The 16,035-nt window shown below is 39.4% G+C and overlaps 1 protein-coding gene across 1 annotated transcript; it reads right to left on the bottom strand.

The window, feature by feature from the left end:
* Positions 1-1,307: 1,307 nt before the first annotated feature.
* slc39a4 (solute carrier family 39 member 4) lies at positions 1,308-15,503 on the bottom strand. The gene is made up of 12 exons (XM_004549130.3): positions 15,167-15,503; positions 9,778-10,119; positions 6,877-7,078; positions 6,451-6,620; positions 6,158-6,341; positions 5,301-5,473; positions 4,940-5,137; positions 4,593-4,700; positions 2,648-2,702; positions 2,405-2,557; positions 2,128-2,315; positions 1,308-2,032 (listed from the first exon to the last, which is right to left on the bottom strand). Exons 1-12 carry the CDS (start codon positions 15,488-15,490, stop codon positions 1,904-1,906), a joined length of 2,226 nt encoding a protein of 741 aa, XP_004549187.3. The 5' UTR covers positions 15,491-15,503; the 3' UTR covers positions 1,308-1,903.
* Positions 15,504-16,035: the final 532 nt, after the last annotated feature.

The following is a 16,035-nucleotide window of genomic DNA, read 5'->3' on the forward strand; positions in this document are numbered from 1 at the left end:
TCTTCGTGTTCACCACTGCCTTTATGTTAACACGTATAAGTGTCCCATTGCTTTCCAATAACAGTGGAAGTTTGCTTTTATATTTGATCCAGTTTTTATAGCTCCTTCACATAGTCTTTTATTTCAGTTACCATATAATCCCCTGTCTTTATTTTCTGCCTGTAAAACTGTCTGCTGTTTTCCAGCACTACTGTAAAAGATGTATTGTGCAGTGTAATATATGAGATGCTCAAAGGTCCAATCTGAGAGATAATTAAATTTGAGTGTTTTATTGGCACGTCAGGTTAGAGGACTCATAAAATCGCTGAAAACATTCAGTCAGGATTCAAAATTATGGATACCAGTTTGGAAAGCTGACATCAGGGGGATGAGCTTTGTGTGTGTGTGTGTGTGTGTGTGTCAGCAGTTCTCTAATTTGCGTTTAAAGTGTGTTCTTAAAGTGTCAGCGTACAACCCTCAGCTGCTGCAATCATGTACGTCACCGTGTCTGAGACAGTCTGCATGCTTACATGCATACATATGGAGTGTAAAGTAATAAACATCCTTCTGTGTCGGCATGTGATGTGTTGTCAGTGGACTTTGTCCCTAATGAGGATGTTCATATGAGCTCTAAGTTTAGGAGATTAGAGCATAAAGCGAGATAAAGTGCAGTTGTCGCCTAACCTCCATGACTTTACGCAGATTAAAGACGTAACCTGTCTTCTCCACTTACAACTTGTTATCTAATGCAAAAGCACAGGTGAACGCTCTATTAAAGGTTAAAGGTCAAAATGCAGAATTTGAACTCAAATTTCACAAAATACATGGTGGATAAGAGCTGGAGCCTATCACAACTGTCATAGGGAAAAAGGCGAAGTATACCCTGGAGAAATCACAAGTCTATCAGAGGGTTACCCAGCGAGACATTATGGTTTATGTTCACAGCTACAGGCAATTTAGAACCACTGTGGACTGTGGAGTGACCACGCAGGCATGGGGAGAACATTTAATAGGCCCCATCCATTGGCTTGGTTCAAGCCTAGCACCTTCCTACTGTGTTAACCACTGTACCACCTTTGGTTATTTGTGTATTTTGGCTATAGAGCACCTTTCTTTAGCTGTGCAAGTGGACCACTGCGAGTGAGGCTGCATGTTTTGGAATTGAGTAGCAGAACAGAAGAGAGCAGAGAGATTTCCTTTTGTTTGGTTGAATTCTTGTGGGTTACTTCTTTAACTTCCCATAATATGCTGTCTCAGTGTGACACTCTTAAACCAGATTTTATAGGAAGATTTCACAAATCCTAAAATTCCCAAACCACTACAATAAGTATGTAATAATATATCAGTTTATTAAAAGGTACAAAGAAAAAGCATTTTACTTATTTTTATAAAAAAAAAAAAATCCAGATAATTATATTATTATTTTTTATCTAGAATTAGAAAAAGACATGTTTGCTTGAATGTTACATTTCCCTTTGGTTTACATTTCAAGTGTCTAAGTGATATTTTTGGACAAATCTATCTAATGCAGCAGAGCAGCACATTCTGGTATTTGCTGTCAGTGAAACGTTATCAGTGCAACAAATAAAAGGAACTTTTAACTAAACACACTCAAATAATTTAATGGGTTATTGTGGTCTCTGGGTTATCTGTGGTACTACATTTCTTGTGATCTTCAATACTGAAACCTGCTCTCTTTTCTAATACCTCGAACAGAAAATAAATGCTATGAAACGAATGGTTTGCAGAGACACTCTTCACCTTGGCAGACTGCACAAGTGGGTTTTGTGTGTCTGGTACACCGTGTCTTCATTAGGAATTCCTTAAGAAATCAAGTATAAACTAGGTCTTACAGCAACCTGTCAGCAACAATCATAAACTCTCATAAGATCTCAGAGAGACCGTTCACTTTCCAGACTGTGCATTAAAAACTTATCTTCTCTTCATAAAGAGACAACAATAATAAAATACCCCACCCTGCTAAAAGGCCGACATTCTGCAGCAGAAATGTCAGCCAGGGTTTCTTGTTGCTGATATGGATCATGGTGGGCAGCTACAATGAAAAAGGATGGAGATGATAATTAAACAACAGTCATCAGATTGTGCTACTTCTGTGAAAGAGTCAGATTTGTAACAAGTAACACTCACCATATCAGCGAGTCCCACGTATAGAAAGAGCCCTGCAGTAATGGCACCTATCCACTGCTGGGTAGCGAGGTCAGTGGCTACAGACAGAGCGACGTACATGCCGATGAACGAGGTCAGGGTGCTGGCGATGTTTAGAGCTAAGGCCTTGCGGACAGACAGGCCACAGTTGAGCAAAATGGCAAAGTCACCTGGGGAGGAAAATAAGGTGATTTAATGCATGCATACTGAAAAAAAAGATTAGGTTAGGCACTGTTTTTGTGTTTTTCAAGATAATTACCGAGCTCATGCGGTAACTCATGGCAGAGTACAGCCAGTGACGTGGCCAGACCAGACTTCCAGGACAGGGCGAAAGCTGCACCTAGCGCTAAGCCGTCTGCAAAGTTGTGGATTGTGTCACCGATCGTAATCATATAAGGCAGCAGTCGCTGCTCTGTGAATGCAGGAGGAGGCAAAGTTATAGTAACCAGTTCTCTCTGTTTGATGATGATGAACTTTTTGTGTTACATGTAACTTTACTCACCTCTGGTGCGCTCCTTTGGCTCTGGAAGCGGTTTCTCATTGTCCTCACAGCTAACCTAAAACAAATGCATTATGCAAAGTGTAACTAATGATGATTTTGTTTAATTTGATTTTTATTGATAATTGATTTTTTTCTCATGCTATACTCAAGATTCCTCCACAATGATGTGAGAGACTAATAAAGTCATATAGAAAATGATAACCTCAAGTTATTGCTGCTAAAGGTGGTCTTACAAGCTACTGAGTCATAGTATTATGGGGTACAAGTGTGCTAAGTAGGGTACACTTAGTCAAATACTAAGTACAGGGAGTGCAGAATTATTAGGCAAGTTGTATTTTTGAGGAATAATGTTATTATTGAACAACAACCATGTTCTCAATGAACCTAAAAAACTCATTAATATCAAAGCTGAATGTTTTTGGACGTAGTTTTTAGTTTGTTTTTAGTTTTAGCTATTTTAGGGGGATATCTGTGTGTGCAGGTGACTATTACTGTGCATAATTATTAGGCAACTTAACAAAAAACAAATATATACCCATTTCAATTATTTATTTTTACCAGTGAAACCAATATAACATCTCCACATTCACAAATATACATTTCTGACATTCAAAAACAAAACAAAAACAAATCAACGACCAATATAGCCACCTTTCTTTGCAAGGACACTCAAAAGCCTGCCATCCATGGATTCTGTCAGTGTTTGGATCTGTTCACCATCAACATTGCGTGCAGCAGCAACCACAGCCTCCCAGACACTGTTCAGAGAGGTGTACTGTTTTCCCTCCTTGTAAATCTCACATTTGATGATGGACCACAGGTTCTCAATGGGGTTCAGATCAGGTGAACAAGGAGGCCATGTCATTAGTTTTTCTTCTTTTATACCCTTTCTTGCCAGCCACGCTGTGGAGTACTTGGACGCGTGTGATGGAGCATTGTCCTGCATGAAATCATGTTTTTCTTGAAGGATGCAGACTTCTTCCTGTACCACTGCTTGAAGAAGGTGTCTTCCAGAAACTGGCAGTAGGACTGGGAGTTGAGCTTGACTCCATCCTCAACCCGAAAAGGCCCCACAAGCTCATCTTTGATGATACCAGCCCAAACCAGTACTCCACCTCCACCTTGCTGGCGTCTGAGTGGGACTGGAGCTCTCTGCCCTTTACCAATCCAGCCACGGGCCCATCCATCTGGCCCATCAAGACTCACTCTCATTTCATCAGTCCATAAAACCTTAGAAAAACCAGTCTTGAGATATTTCTTGGCCCAGTCTTGACGTTTCAGCTTGTGTGTCTTGTTCAGTGGTGGTCGTCTTTCAGCCTTTCTTACCTTGGCCATGTCTCTGAGTATTGCACACCTTGTGCTTTTGGGCACTCCAGTGATGTTGCAGCTCTGAAATATGGCCAAACTGGTGGCAAGTGGCATCTTGGCAGCTGCACGCTTGACTTTTCTCAGTTCATGGGCAGTTATTTTGCGCCTTGGTTTTTCCACACGCTTCTTGCGACCCTGTTGACTATTTTGAATGAAACACTTGATTGTTCGATGATCACGCTTCAGAAGCTTTGCAATTTTGAGACTGCTGCATCCCTCTGCAAGATATCTCACTATTTTTGACTTTTCTGAGCCTGTCAAGTCCTTCTTTTGACCCATTTTGCCAAAGGAAAGGACGTTGCCTAATAATTATGCACACCTGATATAGGGTGTTGATGTCATTAGACCACACCCCTTCTCATTACAGAGATGCACATCACCTAATATGCTTAATTGGTAGTAGGCTTTCGAGCCTATACAGCTTGGAGTAAGACAACATGCATGAAGAGGATGATGTGGACAAAATACTCATTTGCCTAATAGTTCTGCACTCCCTGTATATCCCACTTAGTCAAAAAGTGTGGACTTATGACTGCACAGTCTCATGAAAACTTTCACATGACCACATATCTCTTACCAGGTCTTCTTTGGATATGGACTGTGACTTTGTGTCTTTTTGTTTCTGTTCCTGTTGATACATCTCTAAAACTCTCCCATGGTCACAGTGGTGAGGCTCAGATTCTTCCTGAAAGGAGAGAAAGGCAAAACTGTTCAGAAATTTAGCCTACAGGCTGAGACAGAAGGAAAGAACTTGAGACAAAGAAGGACAAATAGTTTAAAAAGTATTTTTTGAACTTTTTAAATGTCAGTACATGTGTCTGTCACAATATTTATAACCAACTTTGGTTGTAAATGGATGACAAGGTTAACATTACACATTACACAATGTGTTCTGTATGAGGAGTTTTCTTGTTTTCTTCTTACCCCATGGTGATGTTTATGGTCGTTATGCTTATCACCATATGTGATCAGAGAGAAGGAAACTTCCATCAGGTAAAAGCAGTAGATCCCTGCAATCAGTACCAGCATCTTGTATACGTAGTCCGGAGTTTCCTCCTCATGACTGTGACTTGAATGTTCGCTGCTGCCACCGTTGTCTGAGTGCACGTGCAAACCCAGAAACTACATAAAGAATGCGGGAGAAAGACAAAATGAGTATATCATTAATGTTAATATATGAAAAGACTAATCAGTTTTTACATAGTATCACTGTGCTAGCAAATCACCCATTACAATCTTAATAAATGCCTTATGATTCCAATCTAAAAGCTTTAAAATCCCTCACTGTTGGCATCAGGTGCAATAGGGCATCTCCAGTCAGTGAACCGACTGCCAGGCTGATGCAAAACTGGATGCACATCTGGAAAACACTAGTACAGGCGGCACACAGCAACACCACAATGCCAAACATGGATATCACTGTTATCAGGAAATTGGCGATGGTTGCATAGAGGTATCCTACATGAGAAAGAGACAAATGATAGCATGTATATTAATTGGGATTCTGCTCACTGAAAAGTGGATGCATCTTGAAGCCTTAACTCTTTTAATGTCATCAGTACCATCTTAGTTTTTTCGAGCACAGAAGTGACCATAATTAAAAGGGTGGAATACTAAGTTAACAGTTAATGGTAGCAAACTTAGTTAGCGATCTTCAGCTAAAGATTGTATGAATGCATTCATACCCACTAAGCACTGCTAATGATTGCTAAATAACTAAATAAAATGCTAGAAAACAGAAATGTCTACTTGAAATGCTCCAAAAGGCAAGCATTTTTCAGCCCTCGAGATTTCCACTTTATATCTCCCACCATTCGTTCTGAAAAAGTGAAAATCCCTACAAGATGTGCATTTTCTTTGACATCTACCAGCCTTTATGTTGTAACTGAAAATCAGCAATTGGAAATAGGTGCTTCAGGGACAATCCAGAATTCGAATTTGTGAATCAAGTCTGTTTGTGTGCAGGAAACAACTAGCAGTGACATCAAATGAAAACAGGAAAAAAAGTGCCTGGAATGTCCATTAGAGACCAGTTGTTAGCTATAAGTAATGCACAAACAGATCTTATTTCCCAGCCTTTGAGACATGCCAAACTGTCAACTTGTAGAACTATTTGTTACTTGAGTCCACAACGACACTTACTCTCAGCCTTGGAGAGCCCATCAGGTTTTTCTGGATCTGTAATATCTGCACAGGCTCCGCTCAGGATCTGCTGGACAAGCGCAGGGCTGAGCTGAACCACGCCAGGCCGACCCAGACCAGAGGAGGCAGAGCTATTCTCTGCCAGACCGTAGATCTGGACCAGTTCTTCAGCTGAGAAACAACGCTGGGAAAAACAAACCACAGACATCCATTATATAACTTACACCTCGCTGGTATTTAAATGATGAAATGTGTGAACCAATTGGCATTTTCTTGTGTTTCTAGGTTGGTACCTGTTCCCAAGTGTTATTACTTTCACGTCCCTCAACACTGTCACTGCTTCTCTTCCTCCATCTCTGGACATTGTCATCATGGTCGGCGTGTTCATCTGCTGTGTGCTCATGTCCATGGTCTTCCTCCGAGCTAGGTCCGATATTCAGGCTCTTCATGAGAGCCTTTAGGTCTACAGTCACACACAAAGCAACTGAACAAAATGGCCTCAGGATTCACATAATTATCTGTTAGCAAGGCATAATAGGCTAATAGGACTACATTTTCCCTATGTTACTACAAAGGAGTGACCACAACAATCGTTGATTTTTAAATAAAGCAGTTCCTGTAAGGTGCCCTGCAGAGTTAGTGTTTTACAGGCTGTGGGTATTTGAGTGATTGCACATATATTAATGCTCATATGTTTTTTTGTGTCTATGCACATTTACCCAGGATAGTGAAATTTTCTGAGCCGAGCTGCTCCATGATGTAGTTCACGAAGAAGCTCTCATCAGGCAGGGACTGATCAGCGAAGCAGTGACCTTGCAGGGCATGATACAGCACATATCCCAAAACCGCACCCACTTCCTGTTTCTGGTCTCCTGATGATGCGTCAACCTGTGCCATGATGCCACTAGCGCTTATACAGTTCTATAACATGGTAATAAGAAAAGAAAAGGGGCTGAGTGTTTTAGAACGGCGACACATTTAAACACAGTTGACATTTCGAACACTTTTGAGCAATGGTCAGTTAGTACATAATGCACGTGGGACGCCTGAATTGTCAAAGCATGGACTCTACATGGAGTGGAGTTATTGTTTTTCTAGGTCTTCTTTAGATTCTTAAAGCCATTGCAGATCATTTTCAAACCGCACTAGCTTTCCTTACTTTTTGGTCCTTATGAATCAACATGTGAATACTGAGACTGGACAAAGGGTTTTAATGACTGTGCTCCACACAAGTGAAACACAACACAAAAAGCTTGTAAAATTAGATAATCTAATCCCCTTTAATCCCTTGTAGTTGACATTGAACAGTGTGAATGCATGTCCTTTCTTTAAACTAATATTTAACAATTTTATTGTTGTTAGATTTATTCTCTTTGTTTTTTAAGTATTCCATAAATTCCTTGTTAAATGACCCCTCAGTGGCCTTTACTGTTTAGATAAAGGTGTTGTAATTTGGGAGGGTGCATTATCATGCTTAAAGAGGCCATCGGGGAAATAATGTTGCCATAAAAGGGAGTACGTGGTGTGCAACAATGTCCACAGATAGGTTGTATATGAAAATTAAAGTCCACATAAATTCCAGAATCTAAGGTTTCCCAGCAAAGCACTCCCCAGTCCTTCAGCTAACATACTTTTTTATTGCTATCACCATCTCTTACACATTCAAGGGATTTTAATAGGGCCATTCATATGAAGCAATACAATATGTGGTTCATCAGACCAGGCTATCCGATCTGATGATCCTATGCTCATTGCACAGTTGTGTAAGATGTATGCATACACTCATCATGTTATGGTAGTTTTGGACTTTTAACCCTTTCTTTGAAGTTTTATTTTCCCAGGATGGAAAGATTTTAAGACATATATCCCAGCATCACTGGGATGGCGCTGATCAAGAAAAAGGTCCTGCTCCAAAATCCACACCTTCAAGTTTGACCAGAATGTGCAGCTGCCCACATGGACAAGCCAATTTAAATGAAGCCTGCCAGTTCTGTAAAGATTAGTGGTCAAACATCCAGCCTGAATTATGCCAGAAACCTTTTGATTGCTACAAAAATATCTGCAGATGCAACCTGATAAGGGATATTTAACCAAATATGAGATGGGGTGTATGTATGTGGATATAAGGCTGTAAATTAGCACGATGATGATGCCCGTGATGACTGTATAAACAGCCAGCCAGATTTGAATTTCACCTGTCTGTCGTTTAAATAATACGGCTGGCTGGTGTAAATCCTGGAAATATACTTAACACTCAACTCTCCCTGATTCATTATTGTTTTCCTGAAATGGTGCACCATTATTATGGACTGTTGATTTTTTAGTGTTGTATTAACTTTCCTCAACTTAATCTGTTAAATATTAATATGTAAGAATTTTACACGGAGGAACTCTGTCATATGAGGACATTGTTGTGTAAAAACTGTCTGTTTGTGAAAAACTATCTGCACTAGATAAAATTACAAACCCAAAAAATTTGATACACAAAATAAAATAAAAAACAAATAATAATAATAATGAAACTGCTAGAACATGCTGTCAACACTGGACATACAAACTCTAAAATACAAGAAGAAGCACAGCTAAATGTTTGGAAATCTGACAAAACTTTTGTCTTAAGGAAGTAAATCGGAAAAAACAAAAGCAACTTTTCACTGAACGTTACAGTCCAACATCATGTCCAGCTTTTGTGAACTATCCATCCATTCGCTTATCCTTTTCAGGGTCGCGGGGGGCGCTGGAGCCTATCCCAGCTGTCATAGGGCGAAAGGCGGGGTACACCCTGGACAGGTCGCCAGTCTGTCGCAGGGCCAACACACAGGGACAGACAACCATTCACACCTAGTGGCAATTTGGATTAACCAATTAACCTATCCCCACAAGCTGCATGTCTTTGGACGGTGGGAGGAAGCCGGAGTACCCGGAGAGAACCCACACAAACACGGGGAGAACATGCAAACTCCACACAGAAAGACCCCGGCCTGATGGTGGAATTGAACTCAGGACCTTCTTGCTGTGCGGCAACAGTGCTAACCACCGTGCCACCGTGCTGCCCATCTTTTGTGAACTATTCTATTCTAATAAATAAATTACATAATCAAGCCAGTAAAATGAAACGGATACAAAGAGCACTTTTAATCATGATCAGGTGTTATGGTGATGTGGCTAAATACAGGGCAAAACCCAGCCCGTCTGACCAGCTGTGATATAAATCTGTATGTAAGCTTCCATTGTCAGCAATCAAATAAAACACACCCTGCAAGAGTTTATTTATTTGTTATTATTAGTTATTTATTAGTTATTTAATCTGTGAACATCTATATGCTCACTTTTTTCTCATGTTATACTGCATAAAGGAAATGTACAACTGATTGTAATGGGGAAGCGATCTCCCTGCATGTGTCTCTTTAATTTCCCAGCTGGTTTACTCGCGACTCCTTTAGTTGAAGTTTGCTAGTGAATTAAAAGCTACAATATTTTTGGAAAAAAAAGTTTTTGGAAACTCGAAGGCTAATATTTTACATTCTTCTTATCTTGTCACTATCCAGTTTATAATGAATATGATCAAAAGAGAGCAATAAATACTATTTACTGAAGATTGAGTATAGGCTTGTGCTTACCTCACTTTCTGTGGGGTCGTAGTGGCTGCGAAGCTCTTGAATGACACCTTCTAATCCATGGACGTCTATGTGTTCATGGTCATGGTTTGCCTCACTCTTGTGTTCATGGGGATCATTATGTGTGAATTTGTGCAGGAATTTTTCAGTCTCTTCTCCCCATGTTCCTGTTTTTATCGCTGTGCAGACCAGGCCAGGAGAAGAAAGGTAAAGGACGGAGCCGGAGGCGAGAGCCGTGAACTGAGATACAGTGACAGCCACATTTACACTGTTTCTTCTAGTTTCTTCCTCATATTGGACGTCGGGATTGCCTATGAGCTGATGAACGGCATCTGCAAGATCACACTTTGTGTCCAGAGAGCAAAAAGAGGGGATAAAAAGATTAAACAGTCATTTCAATCTCATGAAATTTACCTATAGAAGGTACAAGTGTTCTAATCAGCCCAATACAGGAACTCAATGCATTTAGGCATGTAGAAAGTCAAGTCAAGATGACCTACTGAAATACAACCTGATCACCAGAAGAGAAGAAAAGTGATTTAAGTGACTTTACATGTTGCATGGTTGTTTTGGAGTATTTCAGAAACTGTTTGAAAAAGAGAAAATATCCAGTAAGCAGGGTAAAAACACTGTGTTGATGCCAGAAGTCAGAGGAGAATGACCAGACTCCTTGGAACTGACAGGAACGCAGCAGTAACTCAAATAACTACTTGTTACAACCAAAGTATGCAGAAGCGCGTTTCTAAATGCACAGCATGTTGACTAAAGCAGCAGAGGACTACACTTGGAGCCACACTTCCTGATAGGAGACTGGAAAAACTGTGCTTTGTTTGACTACCCTTGAATTTGAAATGAACAACATGAAAGCATCGATCCATCCTACTTCTACCAATGGCTGAAAGTGTGGCTGGTGATTTAATATTATAGGAGATTTTTAGGCCCCTATTACTATCTGAGCATTGTTTAAACCCCACATCCTACGTGAGTATTGTTCCATCCCTTTACAACCACAGTGTATCCATCTTCTAACCACACATGATGACACACCATCGACAAAGCTCAAATAATCTCAAAGTGGTTTCTTTTACATGACAGTGAGTCCGCTGTACTCAAACGACCACCACAGTCACCAGAACTCAGTCCAGCAGATTTGTTGGATATGCAGACGACAAATCTGCAGCAACTGTGTGATGCTGTCAATATGAACCAATCTCCCGGAGGAACGTTTCCAGCACCTTGTTAAATCTGTGCCATGATGAACTAAAACAGCTCCGGAGTCAAAAAGGGGTCCAATCTGGTACTGGCATGGTGTATCTAATAAAGTGTATGTGAACATAAACGATGCTACTGCAAAGAGGTCATGAATTGATTGCTTTATTGGTGCATTTATACAGGATTATCCAGAATTATCAGAAACCTATAATCTAATCTAATCCATATCTCATGAATATCAGCAGTTTTATTGTCTTTTATTAGAGATGATGTAAGCAACAAGATCGGTGCATATCATAAAATACTGATATCCACCAATCTTGACCTAAAAGTTGGGTCACGAATGACTGATTAGATGGTAAAGAATCATACGACTATATTTTACAGCAGATTGGTACAAAGCAAAAATCCAACTATGTGTTGTTGTTGACTAAATTTTATTTTGAGTGAACTGGCCCTTTAAACTCTTACAGAATCAATACATTGCTGTGATTATAATAATAACTCCTAAGAGAACCTACAGTATCATGAAAAGTGTTTCTCCTTACGCAGTGCTGTAAAAAAGTATCTGCCCACTTCTACCCCTAATGGCAGACATGTTGAACAAAGAAATCACTTAAATAGAACCTGTCTGATAAAGTAAAGTAGGCTAGAAGATCTAAAAAAGCAGCACATCATGCCATTATCTAAGGCAACTGCTGAGAAACAAAGCCATTGACATCTATCAGTCTGGAAACGATTACAAAGACATTTCTAAAGTGAAACACGTTGAGAGCCACTATCCACAAATGGAGAAAACTTGGAACAATGGTGAATCTTTCCAGGAGTGATCGGCCTAGCAAAATTACTCCAAAAGCACATCGACGACCAATTCAGGAAGTCACAAAAGAACGCAGAACAACACCTAAAGAACTGCAGATCTCAGTTAAGCTCAGAGTTTATGATTCAGCAATAAGGAAAAGACTGAGAAAAATGGCACCCATGGGAGAGCTCAAGAAGAAAACCACACTGTAAAAAAAAAAATCCTAATATAAAAGTATTTTACTGTGTATTTTATAGTTTTGTACTGTTCTTCTAGAATATCATTAAATTTACATCAATAGATTGTGATTTCACATTTCAAATGTAAATTAACGTTAAATCACTGTAATGTAATAAAACCTAATTTTCTTGTTTTTTAAATGTATCTGTCTGTACATATGCATATTTAGATTGTTAAAATACATTCACAAATGTATCATGATTTCACAAATATTTGTCGGTTATTTGAAAGATTGAACTGTTAAATTCAAATGTAATGCTATGGAAAAATATATAAAATGATTCTTATAAACTTTTTTTTTTTTACATCAAATAATTATTATTATTGTTGCTACTTAGGGCGATCGTGGCTCAAGAGTTGGGAGTTCGCATTGTAATCAGAAGGTTGCCGGTTCGAGCCCCGCCTCGGACACTCTCGTTCGTTGTGTCCTTGGGCAAGACACTTCACCTACTGGTGATGGCCAGAGGAGAATTGTAAAGCGCTTTGAGGCTCTCAAAAAGCACGATATAAATGAAATCCATTATTATTTAAACCAACTGTTAACTGTATATTTCTGTACATTTAAGTAATATTTTCCATATTGCCGCATTCATTGACCTTGTTTATAGGTAATTTCATTGTTTAATCACATTAAATTGTTCCTAATTTAATGTTTAAAAGCACTTGAAAAAGGCAAAATCCCATGTAAAATTAGGGCAACAAATTGTATTTTCATTACTGGAAATAACCATATTTTTATGAGCAAGTTATTTTCTGTTATTTTACGGTATTATTTTGGCGCCCCAGCTGCCGGATTATTACTGTTTTTTTCTAACAGTGCAGTGCCGAGCAAAGAACACAAAGACTCGTCTCACATTTGCCAAATTAAAAACAGCAACAACATCTTGATGATCCCCAAGACTTTTGAGAAAATCTTCTATGGACTGATAAGAAAAAATGTGAACTTTTTGAAAGGTTTGAGTCCCTGCTACATGTGGTGTAAAACTAACACGGCATTTCCTAAAATGCTTCTCTCCGGGTGGGGTCAAACATGGTGGATTCATGAATTCTGCTCTCTACTAGAGAGGGCTGAAGCTCAAGAGCACTTGGGTTATGCAGCAGGACAATGATTAGAGTCAAACCAGCATGTCCACCTCTGAATGGTTAAAAAAAAGACAAAGTGGAGGTTTTGGATTGGGCTAGTCAAAGTCTGAAAATCTTATTGAGACGCTTCGGCATAACCTTAAACAGGTTATGATGCCTGAAAACCCTCCAGTGTTGCCGAATTAAAGGAATTCTGCAAATAAGAGTGGACCAAAATTCCTCCACAGAGATGTGAAAGACTCAATTCCAGTTAATACAACACTTGACTGCAGTTCTTGCTGTCAAGGGTGCGGCACAACCAGTTAGGCTGAGGTTTTCACACAAGACCAGGTCGGTTTGGATAGCTTAAAAAAAAAAAATTATCATTCAAAAAATGAATTTTGCATCAACTTGGGTTTTCTTTGCTTAATGATAAAATTGGTTAGATTATGCAAAACATCTAAATTTGACAAATATTCAAAAAGATAAGAAATCAGAAGCGGACAAATAAGTTTTCACAGCACTGCATATAAACTCCTAGACAGCGGAATAATCGAAACTTTTTTTTTTATTGTGGGTCAATATTGAACCTCTTTCACATTTTGTCTCTTATAATCCACAGTGCAAGCCGATGTCACTACTGCTAAGTTCTTACAATGAAATTGACAGTTTAACAGTTTCTCATCTCTTTTATTTCATGCATCATTCACTGGTGGCTGCCACAGCTGTCTGATAGCAAACATTTATCAGGCATGCACTGTACATTCCTGCTGTTGTCAGCTGACACCTAAGAAGTCCAAGGACTTCTCTCTCACTCACTGATAAAGGGGTTTTGTCTAAGTTGCCTGCAAATGCTTTGAGTAACAGCAACACTTATAAAATAAGCATGGATTAGTGCTAACACACTGAACCTGAAACCGAAGAGTAATTGTTTCAGCCAGCCTGTTTTTTTTTTTCTTGCTTAATTTTTGGTGCCCCTTAAGAGAGCTTTTAGCCAAAGCTGGATAAAAATCACCAGCACTGTAATAACTTATTTTTAAACCAGCTTTTATGAGCTGAAGATTCCTTTACTGAAAAAAAAACTGAGGTTTTATCTTTATCAGATGGTCAGATAGGGATGTGAACATAGCACCCTTAAAAGGCTCATTCTCAGGCAGGAGAAACACCTGCCGCTAAAGGCCCTGATCGGTGTTTAGGCTCCTGTTGACTGAAGGAAGAAGCCTATTGACACAAGGCAAAATGCTGTCCAACACTTTTTTCTTGATATAACCCTGATTAAAGCTCATTTCAATTACGTTGTCATTAAACCTTTCCATTAGAGTAGCCAGACTTCCACCAGAGACTCTTTATTTAATAACTTACTGCAAAAGAGAAAAAAAAATCTTTATGAGACGAAGAAGAGGAAAGAGAAGAAAAAGGTCTGAACTTTTAGGTTCAATTAATAATATTTCTTTCTTTTTTGCTTCGTCTTTTTTTTCTGTGCATCCACGGCAAATATTATGCAATAAAGTTACACTTAAGACATTTTTCCTTTCAAAAGCAGCTCAAAGATTCCCATTGATAAGTCCACTTTATTAAACAAGCCTGGGATTAAATAGAAAAAATACAAATAGACGCCTAAATCCCATCATGAAACTACCAAATGCTCGGAACAACTGGCCGGCCAAGGTGGAAAAATGGTGCCATTTTAAAGCTGAAGGGATTTAAGGATTTTCTGTTTATTGCGCTTTGCTGCACTTTGATTAAAAAAGTACTTACAGCATTATTTGAAAGCACCCTTACTTTACTTTTAGTTAACTTTTGCACACTTTTACAGGAGTAAATAAGCAGTTTGGAACATGAAAGTAAACTTAGATGATTGTTCAGCAGATAAGTACTTAAATCTAAATCTAAAAGAAGTAATGTTAAAATTTAAAAATGTAACATTATTTTTATTATTAGCAAATTGATTACAATTTAAAGCAGACCTATCCCGATCTATCACTTGCGTAATAGCTTTTGGACCTCGACCTTTTTCCTCCGCACCCGACTCAGGGCTCTCCAGCTCGGTTGCAGCTTTAGCCTAATAAAACTCACCTTTTCACACGGCACTTCGCCGCAGTGCACACGGTGCTCCAGTGTATTAAAGAGGGAGTGAAGAGATTCCCCGGTCAGATACTGCTGTCCTGGAGACACGATGCTCACCACAGCCTCGTAAGCTTCCTCCACAGCGGGGGAACCCGAGACAAAACTGAGCAAACCCCACCCGGAGAGAAGCAGCAGAAGAAACGGCGAAGAGGAAATCATCTTAAAACTGTCTTTGAAGAAAAAAAAGATTTGCAAAGACCAAAAGTGTAAAAAAAAGTGCAGAAATAGTGTGACAGAGGCTCCTACAGTCTCAAGGTATTTCTGCAGACACATTGAGCCATAGAGCTCAGCTCACGGCTGTTATCAGTTTTAAACCACTGCAGTCTCACTGGACCTCGGCTGTGATTGGCTGAGACATGCCTCGTGCTGCCCTACACCTGTCTATTATAACCACTGTTACCTGTACAGGTCAGAAAAGGCACCCCACAGGCCTCCCAGGCATCGCCACACCACCAGCAAAACACCAAACAGCGGTTTCACTCATATTAGTGAACCCAAAGTTATATTGGGCATGCACATCACACAAAGGAGCTGATAGGCTCAACCAACACAAATCCAGTTAAAGGAAATGGATTTTTTGATAAAAGGCTCATGTGGCTGGTTTGCACTGACTGCTGAAGAAGACACAAAATGTTGATGTTTTAACCCTGAACTCGACGTTTTGGTGCTCCTTATTCATACCAGAGCTATTATTATTATTATTATTATTTATCTTACTTAAAATAAGCGTTTCTATTTCTGTCTATGTTCTGAGCCCAGGCAAAAATACTGGCAAACCAAGTACTAAACCATTTGATACTTTAAAAAGGGCTGTTCCA

Source organism: Maylandia zebra, linkage group LG22 (genome assembly GCF_041146795.1).
Source record: "Maylandia zebra isolate NMK-2024a linkage group LG22, Mzebra_GT3a, whole genome shotgun sequence".
In the NCBI taxonomy this organism is placed as follows: domain Eukaryota; kingdom Metazoa; phylum Chordata; class Actinopteri; order Cichliformes; family Cichlidae; genus Maylandia; species Maylandia zebra.

What these genes read in the sequence shown, in the direction of transcription:
- slc39a4 (XM_004549130.3), bottom strand. Translation starts at nt 15,490, where the DNA reads ATGTGTCTGCAGAAATACCTTGAGACTGTAGGAGCCTCTGTCACACTA. An exon ending in ACGACCCCACAGAAAGTGAG is followed by an intron (nt 7,079 to 9,777) that starts GTAAGCACAAGC and finishes ACCATGTTATAG; the next exon opens with AACTGTATAAGCGCTAGTGG. An exon ending in ACCATAAACATCACCATGGG is followed by an intron (nt 4,701 to 4,939) that starts GTAAGAAGAAAA and finishes CTCTCCTTTCAG; the next exon opens with GAAGAATCTGAGCCTCACCA.